Genomic DNA, 18,662 nt, shown 5'->3' on the forward strand with positions numbered 1-18,662 from the left:
TTCTCCCTGAAATACAAGGAGAATGTTGCTTGGCCATGGGCTGAAAGCTTCCCAGGTTGTGCACCATTTCATAGCCTTCATTACTGCAGTGTACTGCTGTGCCTCCCTGCCTTGCTGCTGCACTCCTGCTTCGAGTCAATGCAACACTTGCACTCTGCTCTAAGGGGTGGTAAGAACAGGGCTGTTATCCACCCTTCCAACCACGAACCAGGGGAGGGAAGGAGAGAAGGGCAGAGAGAAGAAGCCCATGGAACCAGTCTGTGGTCCATCTCCAAACCTGGCAGCCTCACCTCAGCTGTAAATCTGTATTCCTTTCAATTTGCTTGTCAGTTTGTACTACAGAAAGAAGCAAGGCAGATCACAGAATCATTAAGGTTGGTAAAGTTGGAAAGACCACTAAGACCATCTAGTCCAACTGGTGCTAATGCTACTAGGCTTGGATTAGACTGGCTCTGAGGACATTTGTGTAAAGAGAGGGTTACAGCTGACAATAGATGGCAATAAAGACAGCTTCAATTGGAAACAAAGGAGAGTCTGAAGGTACATTAGATTAACGTGGCTCTCTAAGACAGATTTCATCTAATTCAACCATAGCAAAATACGACGATGTGGGGCACGCCTTTGGAATTTGTAACTTTATTGCAGAAAAAAAAATCCACTATTAACATATCTTACAAAGAGAGTTGCACTTTGGTGTGGGGCAAGTTTCCTCACCCCTTTCCCCTGGACAGCAAATGGGAACCCAGAACAGCCAGCCCCTGCCCTTTTTGTTTGGTCCAGAGATGGTGTAGGCTGGCAGAGCTTGAAAACCAGTTCCAGCCAGGATGGAGTTTCTTTTTCCACCACGAACTTGCCTCCCTTTGTGCCAAAAAACCAGTAGCACCCTGCCCTGCGGCGGGGGAACAAGCCTGTAGCTAAGGAGATTGCTCTGTGCAGACAATGCTTGATACAAAAGCTTTGGAGTTGTGACAATTGCCCTTCAGTTTTCATGCAATTGGAGGAGAGAACCAACCGTCCTTCCCTCTTGTACTGGGCACCCTTACAATAAACAGACGCAAGGCCAAAGCCAACAGCTGAACCCGAACTGCACGGCAGCCACTTGTCAGCCCTTCGCAAGGAGGAACTGCTGCCTTACTTGGTTCATCCATTTGACCACTTCTGCTCCATCTTTGGGCTTTGTAAATCATTTCAAGGGGAATTTCCCCTTTCCCTGCTGAAAAGAATAGTAACAGCACTGGAAAAAAGAGAGATACTTTTGGTAGTGAGTCTTATAATGCATTGTCTGTGGGCTCTGTGAGCACTGCTACTGAAAAAGGAGAAACAGAGGCTTCTAGGAGCAGTGTGGGAGATAACTGTATGTAATTTCTAGCCTTTGCTGTGTCCTGCGGGAGCAACTGAGTCAGAAACCCAGTGCTCTTGAGAAGGCACATGCCTCTCTTTACCCACAATCAAATGTGAATTAGAAAACAGGAGCCAGTATTCATGACATGAAGACTTCCATGCCACGCACTAACCGCTCTGTCTGAAGGAAGGGCACCTGAAAACCCTCAGACTTGCACTCAGAGGATCTGGTCTGTGGGTTTCCTTGCAGGATCTTAAAGCCTTGCAGTTTACACCAGTGATATTTTGAGGCAAAAGTGCAGAATCTAATCAGCCTAACACCTAGAAAGGGAAGGGAGGAAGGCACTACAACCAGGTTCTGTCCTCAGAACAGGACACTAACTGGCTCAAAGGCCAACGTTACAAAGGAGCTTTGACCTTGTGCTGGTAGGAGGGACAGTGCAGTATTAGTTTTATATAACAGCTTTCAGAAACCAGATCCCAGCAGCAAAATGGGAGGTATCTGAAGAAAGATGTGTAAATCCCGACAGAAATGTGGACTAAAGCATTTTTAAAGCCTGGGCAATAGCTTACACTGAAAGCAGCAAGTATGGCAGACCCAGTTTTCTAATTGTGGTGAGACTAAGTTAGTGTGTCTGGTTGGCAATTGAGTGAGTTCTGACAAGCCCTGTTGAGCTAAAATCATGCCAGTGTCCTTCCAGCAATTTCTAAGCAGTACTTGTTGAGTAGTCACATAACTGTTTTCCCTTAACAAGGAAAGGTGTACATGTAGGAAGGAAGCAGGGCAGTCTCTCATCATCCTGGGAGGTGTTTCAGGATAGGCAGTGCCAAGCCCAGGACTAAAGCTGAAACAGAAACAATAACAACAAAAAAGTGCAAGGGAAAAAAACCAGAACTTAAAAAAAACCAACCAAGAGAACAAGAGGGAGCATAAGAGAACAAATCTCCACATCCTTGGCTCCCTCAGCAAACAGCAGTCTCCTGTGCTGACTCCACCAGTGTAACAGCTTTTGCATGGCTCACTCATCTGTCCCCTCTGAAAGCAGCAGCTGTCAAGATGGACAGAAGAGCTCCATGCAGAACACGACGGTAAAGGTTGTCTTTGCTAACTGGTCACCATGCTAAAAGGAGGAGGCACCTCTTTGGGATATCTTTTCTAGAAGAGCCCAGACGAATAAGCCAGACCTGGGCTCTGATTTCCAGCATAAAAATTTCAAAACTGAACTATTTAAAATATCTAAAAACCAAAAGCCGTCTGAAAACAATCTTTCAGTTGTGTGCAAGTCAGAGCCCCCTCATTTGTCAGCAGATTGTCTGGGACCAAGGCCTCAAGGCTTTCTCCTGTGGGAAGTTCAGCCCTCCAAGCAGAGGCAGCCTGGCTACCTAGTAGCTGTAGAGTGAGAGGGGGGTGTCCTCCATCATGTCATCCTAGAAGCAGAAAAGAGTATTTTAATTTTATCTCATTTTAATGGGATGCCTGCATAATGAACAGCCCCAGCCTCACCATCCCCTCTGTCACAGTGTCACCATTTGCCCAACCATCAACATCACTCCTTTGCAGTGGGTCTTTGGACACTCGCTCTCCTGTCCTGCTGTGTGTTTTGAAGAGAAGAGTTGTGTGCATGGCTGTGGAGAACACCACTCAGGTTGTGACAACATCCACATGCTTGCAGTTAGCTGCAGGAGGGCATCAGTGCACCTCTGCAGATTGCTGCCTCCCCACCTCTGAGCCCTTCGTATCTTTTTATATCACCGAAGGGTCAAATGTAGACAGACAGACAACCTCCCCTGGAACAGAGCATTAAATTTGCTTTGTCACAGTCACAAAGCAAATACATTGGAATCCAAGAGAACAGATTAGCAAGGTGGTGTTTGAGGGAAAATTTGGATGGCACTCCCCTCTTTCTCTCTCTTTAACCTCTTAGTGTCCCTTGCAGAATGAGGGGAAGGCAGAGAGCTTCAGTGGCCATCCATGAGACTTGCCATCTCAATGCAAACCCTGGATGGATGGAGAGAGACCTAAGAGGGAGCAGGATTTGTGACTGGCATCCTTCTTCTACAAATACCCCAAACATGGCCAATTCAGTAGAAAGAGAATTGCCAGGCAGCTGAAAACCAGGAGCAAGGCAGTGCTGAGGCATCGCTCACCATGGGCAGGTCCTGCAGGCGTCGGAACTCCATGCGGCTGTTGTGCTGCCGGTATCTCAGGAAGCCCACCAAGCCCAGGATGCCCACCATGACAACGAAGACAGAGATCACTGCGATTACCAAGGGGTCAGCCCTCACTGCAGGAGAACTCGGGAGCTCTGCAAAGGAATGGGGCCAGGTGACAGTCTTCACAGTTGTTCTGCTCAGCACAACTAAGAGGAAATTTGAGGTACCCGCAACCCTTCGCAGTGTTTTGCGAGAGCACGGACAAGTGCAGAGCATTTACCTGGATTTTCATCATCACCAACATCCAACACAGAAGCTTTCTCATGCACGGGCTCCAATTGCTGCCCCACTGGAGATGTGCTGGTTGGGATGGCGGCTGTGCTGGCAGCAGGAGAGCTGGTCACAGGAAGTCTCATCATAACAGTACTGGAGGTGCTGGCAGGGGATGTGCTCCCTACAGTGGAAACGGGAGCAGAGGGCTCCACCTCTGTGGCCACTGCAGGGCTCGTTCCTGGCCTGGTTTCAGCTCTTGCTGCTGTGGGTATGGTGGTCTGCCCATCAGTCGGCTCCAGCTGAGATCTGTTGATTGTTGCTGCAGAATAGGGACAAACAATTATTTAAAAGGATAAAGTGCAAGTGCATTGTGCTGTAGGACTGGATAAGATGGAAGCAAGGTTGTAAAGAAGACTTTGGGGGACTATAAGAATAGCAGCTTACTGACAACACTTTGGCTAGCAAGAGTCCTATAGCACAGGCACAGAGACACACTGTAGGGCACGGTGCTAAAAAGCCCACTTATTTTTCATGTGGCCTGCACACATGAATCAACGTCTAAGCAAGCAGGCAACAAAATTAATGCCACGACTGACAGGATTTGCAGGGAGGATGCTGAACTAAGAGCACCTCTGCAGCTCAGTCCCACTGAAAGGGATATTTCTACTTCCCCCCATCTCTGGTTCCCACAAGAGTTTGTGGGTGCAGAGCCATTCAGCACCCGAAGACCCCAGGTTGTGCAGTCATGAAAGGCAGAACCTCACCGGGCACGCTATTCGGAGGAGGTGTTGGGGTGGCACTGCTGGCATCGTCCATTTCTTCAGTTGCACTGAAGGGCTCTGAGACTTTGTGGTCAGACGGGTTTTTTTCCAGAGTACTCACTGTTGAGGCAGGGGAGGGGATTTCAGTGCTGTTAGCTGACAAGCTCATGTTGTGGTGCTCACGTTGTATGACTGTGATGCCTGTGGGGCTGGCAGCCGTGGAAGCCTGCAGTCTCTCTGTCTTGGTGCCAACCACAGGGGTGGCAGAGATGAAGACATCCTCCACCTCTGTAGAGTGAACTCCAGTGGCATTGAGTGCTGCAGCAGTCACGTTAATCTCCAAACTTGTCTCTGGAACAGCAGTAGTGTCTGGGCTGAGGTCAGAGGCTTCCCTGAGCTGATGAGAGGTTGGCACGGTGTTAAGAAGAGGTGACAGCACTGCAGTCTCTGTTGTCTTCTGTCCCTCTCCTACAGAAGAGAGTTTTGAAGTGCTGAGAAATGTTTCAGAAATCCCACATTGGGAGATGAAACAGCAAGACCAGGAGCTGAATCTACCCAGCCTGTTGACTCCAAGCCCAGCACAAGTTCACACTTGGGGGAAAAGTTCAAATAACTTCTCTGCTATCTTGGCAGGGACCTGCTATGGGGAGCCTCTTCCTTCTCTATCATAGAACCACAGCGTGGCTGGGTTGGAAGGGACCTTACAGCCACCTCAGCCCCAACCCCTACCATGGGCTGGGTGCTCCCACCAGCTCAGGCTGCCCAGGCCCCATCCAACCTGGCCTTGGGCACCTCCAGGAATGGGGCACCCACAGCTCTCTGGGCAGCTGTGCCAGGGCCTTACCGTCCTCTGAGAAAATAATTTCCCCGTACCACCTAAGCTAAATCATTATCTGCCCTGGCCAGAGGAATTGTAACTAATTTGAGCCGAGCTGTACAGAAGCTGGTGGTATACTTTGGCAGCTGCCTTCATGAGCTATTTATGAGCACATCATCACCATCAAGTGTGACTGGAGGAATGGAGAGAGCCACTCCGCCTCCCACTGGAGCAGGCAGGGCTGTGAGCAGGTCCCCCTCCTCGGATGCACTCAGCAGTGTGACAGCACACAGGAGGGAAGCTGCAAAGCCCTCACACTGCCAACTGACATGTCTGTCATGCAGTTGGATCCCATTTGGGTTTTTGTAGGGTGTAAACAGAAAAACAAACAGAGAAATGTTGCCACACCAGGTTGGACTCTCATGAGCATTTGGAAACATGGCATGGTCAATATTTTTGCCATTTGTATCCCAAGTTTCTATCTACGCCACAGAGACATGACAGCTAACCACAGAAGAAAATAAAAGTACTGAAGAAAATCAATCTTTGTGCCCGTTCTGTCCATAGTGGAGAAGCACCCGAGGTGAGTGCCTTAGCCAAGAAACATTCACCCATCGGCAAAGCAGCTCATTCTGGTACAAAGGCTTTGATGAAAAACTCAGCAGTTTTGGAATGGACACACTTATCAGAGCTCTTCTCCAGCTCCAGCACTTACTAAGGCCTAAAAAAAGACACAATACATCTCTCTCCAGAGCCCTTTGCAGTACCCCAAACAGCTGCAGGATTCCAAACCCCGGAGCTGAGTGACAGAGGCATGATTCCCTATCCCAGGGCCCCAGTCCCATGAGAGCACAAGCAGCTCAGCCCTTAAAGACCAAAAGTTTAGCACTTCTCCCTTCACTGTGTCCAGGACCTGGCTGGCTGTGGCCAGGACGTGCTATGCAATGTGCTGCCAACCCCACAACTCCAGAGCCCATGCTGGGCAGTGCCCAGGATCTGAGCTGGGCAGAGATGGGTGCTCTGTAAATATGCCGCTACCTGCCCCTATGCAGCAACGCACACAGAGCCACGCTGTTGTTGCAGGATAAACAGGAAAGGCGGTGGCCAGGTGCCCGGCCAGCAGCAAGCCTGCTGATGTGCTGCTCTGAATAGCTGGCCTGTGCTGGGGCTGCCTCCCATGGGCTGGTAAGCTGTACTGGGGTAACGCAGGGAGAAGATTTGGGAGAAGATGTGTGGCACGAAGGGCTGAACAGCACTGAAATGCTTGTGCCACTTTTTTTGGCTAGGAACAGAAAACCAGAGGGAAACAGAGTGAGCCCTGCAGAGGAGCTAGCATCCCTGCCAGGAGGTGCTGTGGGGCAGGGAGGTTTGTGGGGAGAAGCAGCTCCCCTCACTCCACTAGCACTGGTAGAGATGTTAAAACTGGCAAGTATGGACAGGTTGGGCACAGGAACTCACTAAGGTGCCTTGAGCACTGCAGTAGATGGCACCTGATTAGCCTGTCACTGAGCCCACCATCCCAGCTCAGGAAACAGAGGAGAGCCGGCAATGAGGCCGAGCTCACACAAAACGTCCAGCCATTAGGAGGTGTTGGTGAGAAGATGGAGAAAGAGACAAGACATACAGGATGGACAAAGAGATGGACAGTGAGTAAACCCCGATCGCTCTAAGGCAGACAGACAAAAGATCACCATCGCTGCGTGCCCCCTCCCAGGAGTGAGGGCACACCCAAAGCCACCAGCCCGGCCTCGTGGAGCACCAGGGAAGCACCTTTATGCGCTCTGGTGTCAGCTCTGGATGCTAAAGAGCACAAGCACCAATGGGTTTTCCTTCAGCTTTAAAATAAAAATGCCTCTCCACAGTTCGCATTGAGATGTGTTCTGCTGCTGCTTTGATTCCCACCGTTTTGTAGCGACAGTGGGCACCAGCTGTAGCCTGCACCCACCCAGTTTGGTGCAAGCCCTGCAAAGCAGTGGGGCAGAAGCCAGCCCTGCTTCTTTGGTACCCAGCAGCTCTGAAAATCACGCCCTCCAGCCCAGATGCTGCTGCTCCATCGCTGAGCAATGAATGACTTCAGCTACTTATCAGCTACTTGCAGAGGTGCAGGTCGGAGCTCGTCACTCTGGCATCCTCCTGGAGCAGCTCTGCTTCCTGCACCAGGTGCCAGGGAAGCTGTGGCTGCACTGCCTGAGGCATCATCCTCTCCGTCTCCTGCAGACAGGAGGGAACCAGGCCCCTCTGCCTCAGGTAGGAAAGGAAGGAAAGGACTCAGAGAGGATGTTTCACCTTCCAAGACACAACAGTGGTCACCCTTGGATCATACAAAGCAGCAACAGCCATGGTGCGAGTGAAGGAGCCAGGCCAGCTGCCAACTGGCTGGGAAGCAACGATCTCAGAGCACGCCAGGGCAGGGCAGGAGGGTGTGCGGCTCCCAGCAGACATCTCTGACTGCAGTGACCTCTGTCTGGGAAACAGGAGGGGAAGGAAGTCAGCAGCCTTTGGGAAGAAGGGATGCGGCTGTCTGAGAAGCCCCTGCATTGGATGAGAGAGGGATACGCTCCCACTTGTGGGGCAGGGGAGGCTCCAGGCATTGCTGATGGACCCCCACACATCAGCCTGTGCTCCCACCAGCTCTGGAGCAGACGTGGTATAAATATGCCAGAGTGAAGGAAGCCAGCTCTGCAGGAGACAGGGCTGTTCCTACTGTGTTCTCCCTGCCCAGGCTGCAGGGCTGGGGCCAAGCAAGGGGCTACGGAAGGTCTGTATGTGGATGTACAGTGTCCTCTGCACCCTCCTTCATATCTCAGCCAGAAACAGTGGCTCCTCAGGAGCCAACACAAATCTGACCCCAATTCACCACCATTTCCAAAATCCCTTTTGTAGTAAGCCTGGGGTGAGAGGCACTAGAGCCACATGCTCTAAAAGGGAAGGCAGTGGCAGCCTGGCTAAGGGCTGGAAGAGAGCAGAGCGTGGGGTGCAGCCTGCAGCCACTGCTGCAAGAGGCTCACAGGGCCCCCCAGAAGAGCTGAGCACAAAGAAGAGAAAGGATCCACCCACAATTTTGCAAGGTGCTGTAGGATCAGGGATCCCTGGTGCCTGCAATGGCTCCCACACGGGACATCACCGCTTGCACTCCCTGCAACCAGCTGCCTGAACAGAGCACATCCAGCTGCACCTCCCCAAGTGCTATTTTTGTGCACTAACTGAATTCAGTTCCCACTGAAGTGTAACAACTCACAAACAATACAGCAAAATGCAAAATTAATGCAATGATTAAAAAGTAACCTTGCATCTCAGCAATTACATCCTCTTCCTTAGCAAAGTACCCCATTAGGTGTAGAAATTATCTTTTGTTGCCAGTTATTATATTTTGATGATTACCAACCAACGGTAATTAAAAAAACCTCTTCAAGGAAAGAGAGCTAAAGTATAAATGCAAACAAAGCCAGACAGTGGGATTTAAACCCAAGGCTCTCCATTTCATTGAGAAGCAGAGCTGGAATAGCTGCTGATCAGACAGCAGCCAGCCCTGACCTTTACACTGTAACTCAGAGACCAGAATTATAGGACCTGAGCAGCAGAGGCGCAGGTCTACCTTTCAGGTAGGCCGACAGGGACACCATAATGCAAACTCCCACCTGCTTTGGAATCCTCGTCCCTGGTCGATACCTTGTGAGACCTCAATGGAGGTGGGATGCCACAAGGTTGTGTTTGCGGCAGGCTGCAGCACTTTCCCTACCAGGGCTGATGCCAGGATTGTCTCCATGCCCATCCTGGCAGACAGGGGCTGAACAGGCTCTATCTGCTGCTAGGGGTCCAGGTATGAGCAGTGAACCAGGGGAGTTGAAGCATAGGTGTCAAGTGCCCAGCACGGCTCTGGGAACCAGCCAGGCCAGGCACGCTGCAAAGGGCTGAGGTAAGATACAGGAATAGAAAGGTCTCCTGACCCAGGAGCTCCTTCCAGCACAGCGGGGCAGGAGGCCTCGAGTTGAGCACGGGACGGGGCTCCGATTAGATACGGGGTGCTGAGCGAGTGCAGCACTGGCAAAGGACAGCCCAGCACCCAACCTGCCCAGGCAGGCAGCGGGACACCTCCCCAGGGTGGTGCAGATGCCGGGCCTCAGGTGTGAGGAGGGGAGGGGGGCAGGAAAACGTCAGTGCCACCATCTTGTTTGGTAGAGCTGCGTTTGGGATGGGTGGCAGAGAGGGAGTTGTGAGCAGAAAGGAGCAGCCCTGGAAACAGTGCTGTGAATGCCAAGCATGGGCTCTTCATGCCAAGAGAAGCCAAAGAACAGCACAGACACGCTTGGGGCGGGTGGTGGTGCTGGGAGGTGTTGGGATGTGGGGTAGCAGCCATCTGCGGGACCCAGCAGCCCAGGGGTGCACACACCGTGCCAGGATGGGGAGAAAGGCGTGAAGCCATGCTGCAGGTCTGCATGGAGCTCCTCCTCTGCTCCCCCATTCAGAAAGAGGGGCTTACCCCAGGTTCCCCAGACAGGGCAGCCCGGGCTGTCTGCATGGCCAGTACCACTTCCCCAGCCTGCCTGGCAGGGAGGTGCCAAAGCTCCCATGCTGTTCACTTTGTGCCTCGGTTGAGGACTGAGCTGTGATGAAGACACCTCTGCCCAGAGACTGCCTGGACATTTGGGGGCACACATCCTCAGAGCCTTGTCCAGGTCTGTGTGTAACCCCAGTAACCACCACAGCAGGAGGAGATCTGGAATCAGCCAGCCCCAGCCATGATTACCACAGGAGCCACAGCTGCAGGGGAGGAAGCACTCATGTCATTAGGAGAAAATTAATTAGCCAGTTGCCTTAACAGCAGCCCCATGTCAGCAGGGAACCCAGGCAGTGTTGGCGTGAGCTGGGGGAACCTAGGCACCAGGAATCCTACCCTGCTCCAGGACCTTCCTGTCCATGGGTACCAACTGCGTCTGTCTTTTGCGCCTGCCTCTCTCCACAGCATGGAGGAACGTGGCCAGAGGAGGTGAGTGCTGCAGCCCTGCACTGTTGGTGTCCTGGTGGAGGTGGGGGGGCACCACCTCAGGTTGAGGACCAAGCTGTGGCTCAGTGCTGGGAGCTGGAGCCAGCCAGGCTGGGGCTGCCTGCTTCCCTCCCTCTAGTAAAAAGTGGTAAACCCATTGTTAGATCTGTGGGCATGCAGATAGGGTTCACATGCTGATGTTGCTCCCTACCCTGAGCTGTCTCCTCTGCTTGCTCAGTACAGGAGAGGGGAGGCAGTGCAGTGCCCAGCCCAAGATTACCCTGGGATTTTATTTTTAAGACTGATGGTGCTGGAGGAAGTGGATTTCCGTAGGCAGTGAAGAAAGGCCACATTGAGAGCTGGGGCGGGCAGAGTGCGGGGGATGCAGTGGTGTTTGGCCCCGCAGCAAACATAGAGTGGGGCCAATGAGGACCAGCACCAGGCGCAGGGCAGAGACACATCTGTGGTGCTGGGATGAGTCCAGTTCCAGGCAGCTTTGGCTTTGGGGCCAGGTGCTGGGGGACCCCTTCCAACTCTGCTGAGCTGGTGGGGTTCTCTGGTGTTTCGCCATGTGGCTTTTCTTTATTGGTGGCAGCTCTCCTGTGCCGCCTATTTCACAAAATCTTTTCTCTCTCAACTGGGTCTGGGGTGAGGTAGCGGATCCAAGAGCTGTGAGAGCCAAACTGTATGGGTGCCATTTCCTGGGGCCACAAAGGGATACCGGGACTGGGGCACTGAGCACGAGGCAACACAGGAGGAGTCGAGCACAAATTTAGTTCGGCCAAATCCCTGCGTCTGAGATACGGCAGCCAGGGGCTCTCAGAAGCCCCCTGAAGGCAGCTCCCTGGGTACCCCGACGTGCTCGGAGCCGTGAGATGGGGTGAGCGTGGGGCAGAACGGCTCTCAGCTGCTGGGAACCCCGCAGCCACGCACTGCAGCCGCATTGCCGGCAGCCAGGAGCCTTCTGTTTTGTGCCTTCCCCACATAACAGGTGGGTCTGGGGCCACTTCCCCGCGCTCAACCCTAGCCCCACGCTAAACGCCATCCGGGGCTCAGAGCCACAGCCCCGCGGGCAGCACCGAAGGGTTCGTGCCACAGCCCCACGGATGTTGCCAGAGACAAAGTTGGGTTCACGCCTTCGCCCCCAGCGCTGCCCTCGCCGTGCTGTGACCCCCTCCCCCCGTTCCCCAGGGGGGCTGGCTGGGAGCTCTTTGCTTTATTCTGTTTCTTGTTTTCCCGGCAGCCGAGAAGAGGAGCACGCCCGCTTCCCGCCGAGCCCCACGCTTTGTCGCTGCCCCGCTTACCGGGACCGCCGACGGTGCCCCCCACCCCCAGCTCGGGGCGCGCTCCCACCGCGTGGCCGCCGGCACGGGCCCACGTGGAGCTCCGGCCCGGGAGCGGCCGCCGGGACGCGGGACCGCCGCTTTGTCCCGCCGCTTTGTCCCGCAGCATCCCCGCAGCGCGCGGTGCTCTGCCCAACTTTCGGGGCCCGCGGTTCCCATCTCCGGTTAAAGAGCTGTTCCAGCTCCGGTGCCGCGAAAGCGGCGGGATCCCCCACCCCTCCCGGCTCATCGCGGTACCTGGCAGGGCGCAGAGCAGGCAGCAGGCGGCGGCGAGGCGGAGCAGGGCGCGCCGCGTCCCCTCCATGCTGGGCCGATCCGCGCTGCCTCCGCCGGCGGCACCGGGGCGGGACTGGGGCGGGGCGGGCGGCACGTGGGGGCGGCCCCGGGCACGGACGCGCGGGGTGGGAGTCGCCGCCACTCCCAGCGCCCCCGACCCGTCCGGTCCCCGCTCGGCCTCCGGCACCCGTGGTGCGATCCTTCCCTGCCCCGAGCATCCCCGGTCCTGGTACCCCCGGCGCGGTCCGTCAGCATCTCCCGGGCCGGTCCCGCGTCGCTTCTGGCACACCCAGAACTACGCTTCCGCCCCACGGAGGGATGGGGGTGACACAAAGTGGCATCCCGCTGTAGCCCTGCGCTGCTTTGGAATGCCCTCAGCTGTGGGCAAGGCTGGGAGCGGGGTGCTCCCGTATTCCTACTCTGGGTATTCAGGGTGCTCGGGCTCCCGGAGGCACCCCTGGCCTTGTGTCCCTCCTGGGCTCTGGGCAGACCCTTCCAGGCACTGTAAAGGCCTTTCCCCAGGTATTTGCTGGGTGAAGGAAATCCCAGCCCTATAGCAAACCCAGATGGCCACCAGGTTGTCCCTTCCTTCCTCTGGTGGCATTTCTGAAGAAGCAGCCCCACTACAAAACTGCCCATGGCCAGTCCCCTACAGCCTGTGCTATTCTCTGGAAGGCCCCAAAATCCCCGTTCAATCCCCTTGGCCCCACTGCTTCCTCTCCAGCCCCAGTGCCCTGTGTGCAGCTGCCATGAGCTCCAACCTGCCCCCACCACTCTTGGTTTGAGGCTCCTCCTGTACAACCCTCTGCCTATGGGAGTTGTGGCTGAGCCCGCCTCGGGCTGAGTCCCTTCCATCCCATGGCACAGAGGAGGAAGGTGGAAATGGGGACTTTATGCACTGAGCGCTTGCTCCTTTTGCACCATCCTCCAGCTTGGGAGTCTCGGTAGCTCTGCCCCCCATCAAGGTCAGGTGGAAGGGAGCAGTGGCTGTGGGACCGTACCCATAAGATCTCATTCTCTACCTCAGAAATTTGTTTCTGGCCACTTACTGCCACCAAAAGAAGATGTACTGTTTTCTGGCATCCCGTTAAAGAAGTAACTAGGCCTTTGATAGCTTTCCAGTTCATAAGGGGAATTATTTTACATGTCTTTATAGCATTTTGGTACACTGAGAGAAGCTGCAGAGCAGCCTGGCTGTGATAGTGCCTGGGGTGGTGCACAGCAGAAGGGAGCAGATGGGGCACACCTGATCAGCACATGGACCAGACAGATTTGAGCACTGAAGAGAGCAGAGGAGTGGGAACAATTCCTGAAATAAAGTTTCATACTTGGGAAATGCAGCATCGACTTCTGCTTCTCTCAGTGCTTTATTTAGCTCCCATCCCGTGGCTCCTGGCTGGCAGCCAGCACAGGGAGCAGCAGGGAATGGCAATGTTGATTGTTCTAATTTAATAGGAAGAAGCAGGTAATAGAAAAGTGGGTGGAATATAGTGGCAGCAAAGGGCCTGTGAGGACAGGCTTGGTGCTGGAATTGTGTCTCCATGGAGCACTGCTGGTCCTGCAGGGCTTGGCAGCTCCTGTGCCATGCTACTGGGCATCCCACGTTTTTGGGATGAATGGTGTTGATCAGCATTGGGCTGGTCATCGGTAGAAGGGATCCTCAGCAGAAAGCAGGCTGGGAGCTAAGTGGAGCAGAAGGGAGAAGCCAAGGTGAGTCATCCTCCTTGTCCAAGCCTGCAGCATTAAAACTGTGTTATATCAAAGGCAAATTAAATCTCACAAGTCAGAGCTGAGGGAAGTATTTGTTGGAGCAGAGGGTGCTGCTGGGTGGCTTGCAGGCGGGTAGAAGGAGATTGGCTCAGCAGCCCCAGACAGGACATCTTTGCTGCTCCTCAATGCAGAGAAAGCTGCATCCATCTATTTTTAATATCGGTGACGCAGGCAGTGAGCCTGGCCTCAAGCTGGGAGCTCGCTGTCTCCCCATGCATCTGTCCTGACTCATCTTCCTCTGCGAGGGCCCTGCGCTGCTCCATGACCCAGCAAAGGAAGAAGAGGGAAGCGAAATGGGTCCAAAAAAAGTAAATTGGAGAGCACAGCTCCAGGGATAGAGAATTGTTTGGGAAGAGGAATGATAAACATCAGGCTTTCACTCGCTCTGAAGCTGGAAAAATTATGGGATTGAGAGAGCTGTGTCCAGGGGACTGCTGAGGAGAGAACAGCATCCCAGGAATGCTTGTTGAGATCCTAAAGGGTTTGGAGCATGACTGAAAGCCTGCAAGGATCTCACGGCTCCTTATGAAATGTCCACCTATGACAGGGCTGGAAAAGGGACAGTGTTGATGTTAGACAAATTCCAGGCAGTCCTACTGGGGTCCCACTCTCTGCTCCACAAAATGACTCAGGACCTCCACTGGTGTAAACTGGAGCAGAGTTTGACCAGTGCTGTTTAACGAGGGTGTTTTTCCTTGAGGGGTTTCCTCACATGAAGTACCTCATGGCCTCAATCTCTGGGATGCCTGTTGTTACAGCAGTGCTGTGAAGTTGATTCACTGCTTTCATCCTCCAGAAGAGGATAAAGACCATCCCCTTTTCTAGGCACTGCTTTAATTCCATCCCTGCTGAGGGCAACCCCTGCTCTGCTGCTGAGGAGTAAAACTTGCGTGGCTACATCACAGCATCTTTCTCCTTGGGAAGCAGAAATCTCCAAACTTCTCTGCCTCTGGGGCATTTCCAAAGCCCAGGGAAAAAGAATTCCCCCTCCCATGCTCTCACCCACCTCCTCTGATGTCTGTTTTTATTGCCGACCCATGAATGGCAATGAAATCCTTGGCCGTGCATTTGCCAAACCGGTTACATTTACAAAGCTGAAGTGATCTGTCTGGGGAAGTGTTGGAGCAAACCACAAACCACAGGAGTGCTTTTGGTGCAGCTGATCCTCGTGTGGGACAGCAGAGGAATATCAGCCCAGCTCCTGGGCTGCAGGACCCCTGCTCTGTGCCAGCGATGGACCTCAAGCCCAAAGCACGCTGTGACATCTGCAGGGCTTTGCCTTTGGTGCACCCCTTTGAGGGGTCTGTTCATACAATGTTCATTTTCCTCTCTCCAGGAAATGGAAACTAAAAAGCCATCCATCTTCTGGAGATTTTAATTCTGTGAATTTGCTGGAGTATTTCTGCCACCTGTAAGAAGGGACTGGGGGGGGGGATGTTCTCACGTGGAGTTTCTGCTGTTGTTGTACACACATGTGTGGCCAACCATTCCTTTCTGCTTTCAGAACTGGATGTTACCAGCAAGACGTCTGCAGGCCACAAGCAGAGTTTGGCTGGAAACGTTGGTTGGAATGCAGACAAGGTGAAAGTTGTGATGGCGAATCGAGGCAAGGCGCGTTCGCTTGCTTTAGCTCTGGGATTGGCTTCCAAAAGAAGAAGTAATGAAAAGCTGCCACCAGGTGTCACCTCGAAGCTAACTAATAGCTTCCAGGCCGGCAGGGTACAGAGATGGAGCCGAGGGACACCTGGGGGCTGGCGAATGACCGCAGACACCGCGGTGCTTCAGAGCGTGCTTCGTAAAATCTTTTCGACTCCGGGCAGACTGCCGCAAAACGCGCAGCGCCGAAATGTCTCAGTAAGACGCAAGTTGTGGAAATTCGGTCTGCCTAACATCGCCACGCCGAGCGGGGCGTTGGGTGCTGAGGTGCTGGCAGAGCTGAGCGGCTCCGCCTGTTGTGGCACGGAGCGGAACGCGGTGCGTGCGCTCAGCGTTGCTTAATGGCTTCATTACAACAGCTGTGCTGCACCCTGGGCCGTCATTAGAATACGGGCTTGCATGCGTACTCGATATTTAGCAATTGGAGGCGTGGGAAAATTGCTGCCAGCAAAGGAAATCCACAAGGAAAATGGAAGGATCCGCCCCGGGACTCCCGATCCTCAAGCTTTGGCAAGGATGGGGTCAGCGAACGAAGGAACCCCCACGTGTACTGCGCTGCTCTCTTCCCAGCCCGGAAGCGGGCGCCCGGGAGCAAGGAGCAGGCGGCCCGGAGCACGAGGGAAGCGCCGCGGCCAAGCGCCGAAGGCACGGAGCTGGACCGACCGCACGGCGCCGGACACAGCGCCCCGGGAACGGGCCTGCGGCGCCCGCTGACAGCTTCCCGCCCCCCGCCGCCAATAAACACACGCGGATTGGCTTTCTTGCCCGTCCGTCAGCACTTGAGCCGCACTGCTATTGACGAACAATCTTATTTATAACCCGCCTTCGAAGTCTGGCCAATGAGAGCGAGGCGCCCCTAGCAACGCCCCTCTCCCTTCCCTGTCACTGACTCCCGCGATTGTCTTGGGAGTCGTTGTCTCTGCTCCTATTGATCCAGCCTCCTGCCTTTCAAGTGTGTCTTGACCAATTAGAAGCCGGTACTCACGTGGATTACCTGCGAGTCCCTCCGCCTGCCTTCCCCTTCTCCATTGGCCAAACGCCACCGTCCATCAAAGCCTTCCCGACGTCGATTGGTTGTTCCAGAAGGCGGCTAGCGGCTGTGCTCCGCCCCTCTCTGTGGGAGGCTCAGCGGCCGTGAGGCTGGCGGCGGGGCTGGGCGCGTGAGGAGGAGGCGGAGGAGGCGGAGAGCGAGGGCGGAGCCGTGGCGGTCGCGGGTCCCGCAGCTGGGTTCCGTCCTCACATGGGGCCCCCTCGCTTACCGCAGCGGCTGGGCAGACCCTCACCGAGTCGCTGGGAGACGAACAGGTCGCCATGAGTGCCCGCGCCGCCCGCAGGCCCCGCTTGCGCCGCCGCCGCCGCTGCTGCTGCTCAGGTAACGGACGGGGCCGCGCGGGAGGGGCGGGGGGGAGCAGAGTTGAGCTGAGCTGAGCGCCGCGGCGGGCGGGCGGCAGGAGGGATCCCGGTCTCGTGAGGGAGCGGAGTCCAGCAGCACCGGGAAGACGGGCCGCCTGGGTGGCACCGCCTGAAGGCTTCGCTCGGGGCGGGCAGGTGCAGGCGGGAGGCGGGGGGGCCGCGAGGAAACTGCGTTCCCGTCCCACGATGAGGGACTTGGCGTGCGGGTCGGTGCCCAGGCACGCGGGGATCGCCTGCGAAATGGTTGCCGAGCCGGGAGGTGCGAGCTTGGCTCCGGTTTTGCTATTTTAAGCGCTGCCCTACGTGAATCATGGGTTAATGACAGGCTGGAACGTTCAGGTGTGTGCACATATGTGTTTGCGTGGTGGCCCTCGGATGAAGGGTGGTGTATACATGTGGGAGATCGCTCCTAGTGGTGCGTTTCTTTGAGGGTGAGGACTGCTTTTGCTTTAAGTGCTGAGGACTTTCCTCTTGCATATTCTGACAGGTACCCCGGCAGTTAGGTGAAAGCTGAAATGTCAGGAGTGCTGCCTGCAGCTTTATTTATGCTTTTACTTTCTGGTTTGCCCTCTTAAAATGACCGAGTGCTGATATTTACACCAATCTGTGAGCAGTCTTTATGCTTCAGCTGGAAAAAAAAAAATAACCAGCAACTTTAAATAGAGGTCAGAGTTCTAGGATATTTTTATTGTGTGCAAAATCAACAGCCTTACAGTTCCATGGACTTAATTAGGCACTGGAATTTACAACCTCAGATAAGATATTTTATGAGAAACTCTGATATGCCCAGTGGAACAGTCGTAAACCTTTCTATTTAGTCATCATTTGTGGAAATTACTGTTGCATACCATATCCTGACAGGCCAATAAAAGCGTCATTTTCTGACTTGAGTGGGACTGCAGTGTGCAGCTGTAGACACGGCTGTTATTCCACTGTCCATTTCGTTTTGCTTCGTGATCAACTGGAGCTGAAGGTAGCTGGGTGTGTGCCTGTACCTGCTGGCAGTGTGTGCTATCCTGGTTTTCATTTTGTTTTATTAACTTCTGTGCTGTTCTGTTAGGGTGAGCAGCTGGTGGGGGGGGGGAAGGAAAGGGGGGCAGAGCAGAAGGTAGGGACAGAGCAATCCTTGCTACAGCACTTAATATATTTGGAACTGCAGAATGAGACGGTTGGTCCAGATGAGATGTTGTAACACCTTCCAATTCTATATATATGCTTTTACCATTGTGATTCTTTACACAAATGACTTCACAAATTCCTGGAAGAAATGTCGGGTTAAAGGAGGGGTCTGTTCCTGTGCCTGCTGCGGAAGAGTGAAGCTTGTGGTTCCCTTGCATCATAGGTTTCCTTTCTGTATTATTACGCTAGCCAAGAACCTTGCATTTGCACTATGGCAGAGCTTTTTATTTTATCTTTGCGCTCTTCTGGGCAAGATCAAAACCAGTCAAAATTGACAATTAATTCCTAGCTGTTTTACTGCTTATTAGTACCCTACCATGTCCATTTGAAGTTGTGCATTTATCAGTAAGTACATCTGATAATCAGCTGCTGTATCCCAGTGGCTCCATCTGTTGTCTGCAGCCAAGTCCTCTTTTTGACTTAGTTAGTAAGCTTCTTTTCATATGGCCCTGTCACTTTTTCTTAAGTTGAACACATTTCTGGTAGTGCCTAGGCCACTTTTATTTTAATGTGATTGTCCCATCAGTTGCACTGGGTACAGTCATAGCTCTTGCAAGCAGCCTGCACGTGAGTTGAAATAACTTTGCTTTTGAAACCTGATGTCATTCGCTCCAGGTCTGAGACTTAGTCCTGGTACCCGGGGTGCTTGTGATTGTGTAAAGACCACCAGACTGCAGGATCTCCAGCACTGTAAC

General features: G+C 53.8%; 1 protein-coding gene across 1 annotated transcript; it reads right to left on the minus strand.

Annotated features, from left to right (window-relative positions):
• Positions 1–620: 620 nt before the first annotated feature.
• Positions 621–12,017, minus strand: LOC128072814 (uncharacterized). Its single transcript, XM_052666997.1, has 5 exons — positions 11,911–12,017; positions 4,533–4,997; positions 3,776–4,087; positions 3,490–3,647; positions 621–2,769 (listed from the first exon to the last, which is right to left on the minus strand). Exons 1-5 carry the CDS (start codon positions 11,975–11,977, stop codon positions 2,725–2,727), a joined length of 1,047 nt encoding a protein of 348 aa, XP_052522957.1. The 5' UTR covers positions 11,978–12,017; the 3' UTR covers positions 621–2,724.
• Between the last annotated feature and the right edge of the window lie 6,645 nt (positions 12,018–18,662).

The sequence above is a fragment of the Tympanuchus pallidicinctus genome, unplaced genomic scaffold, assembly GCF_026119805.1.
Source record: "Tympanuchus pallidicinctus isolate F22 unplaced genomic scaffold, pur_lepc_1.0 scaffold7, whole genome shotgun sequence".
NCBI lineage: Eukaryota > Metazoa > Chordata > Aves > Galliformes > Phasianidae > Tympanuchus > Tympanuchus pallidicinctus.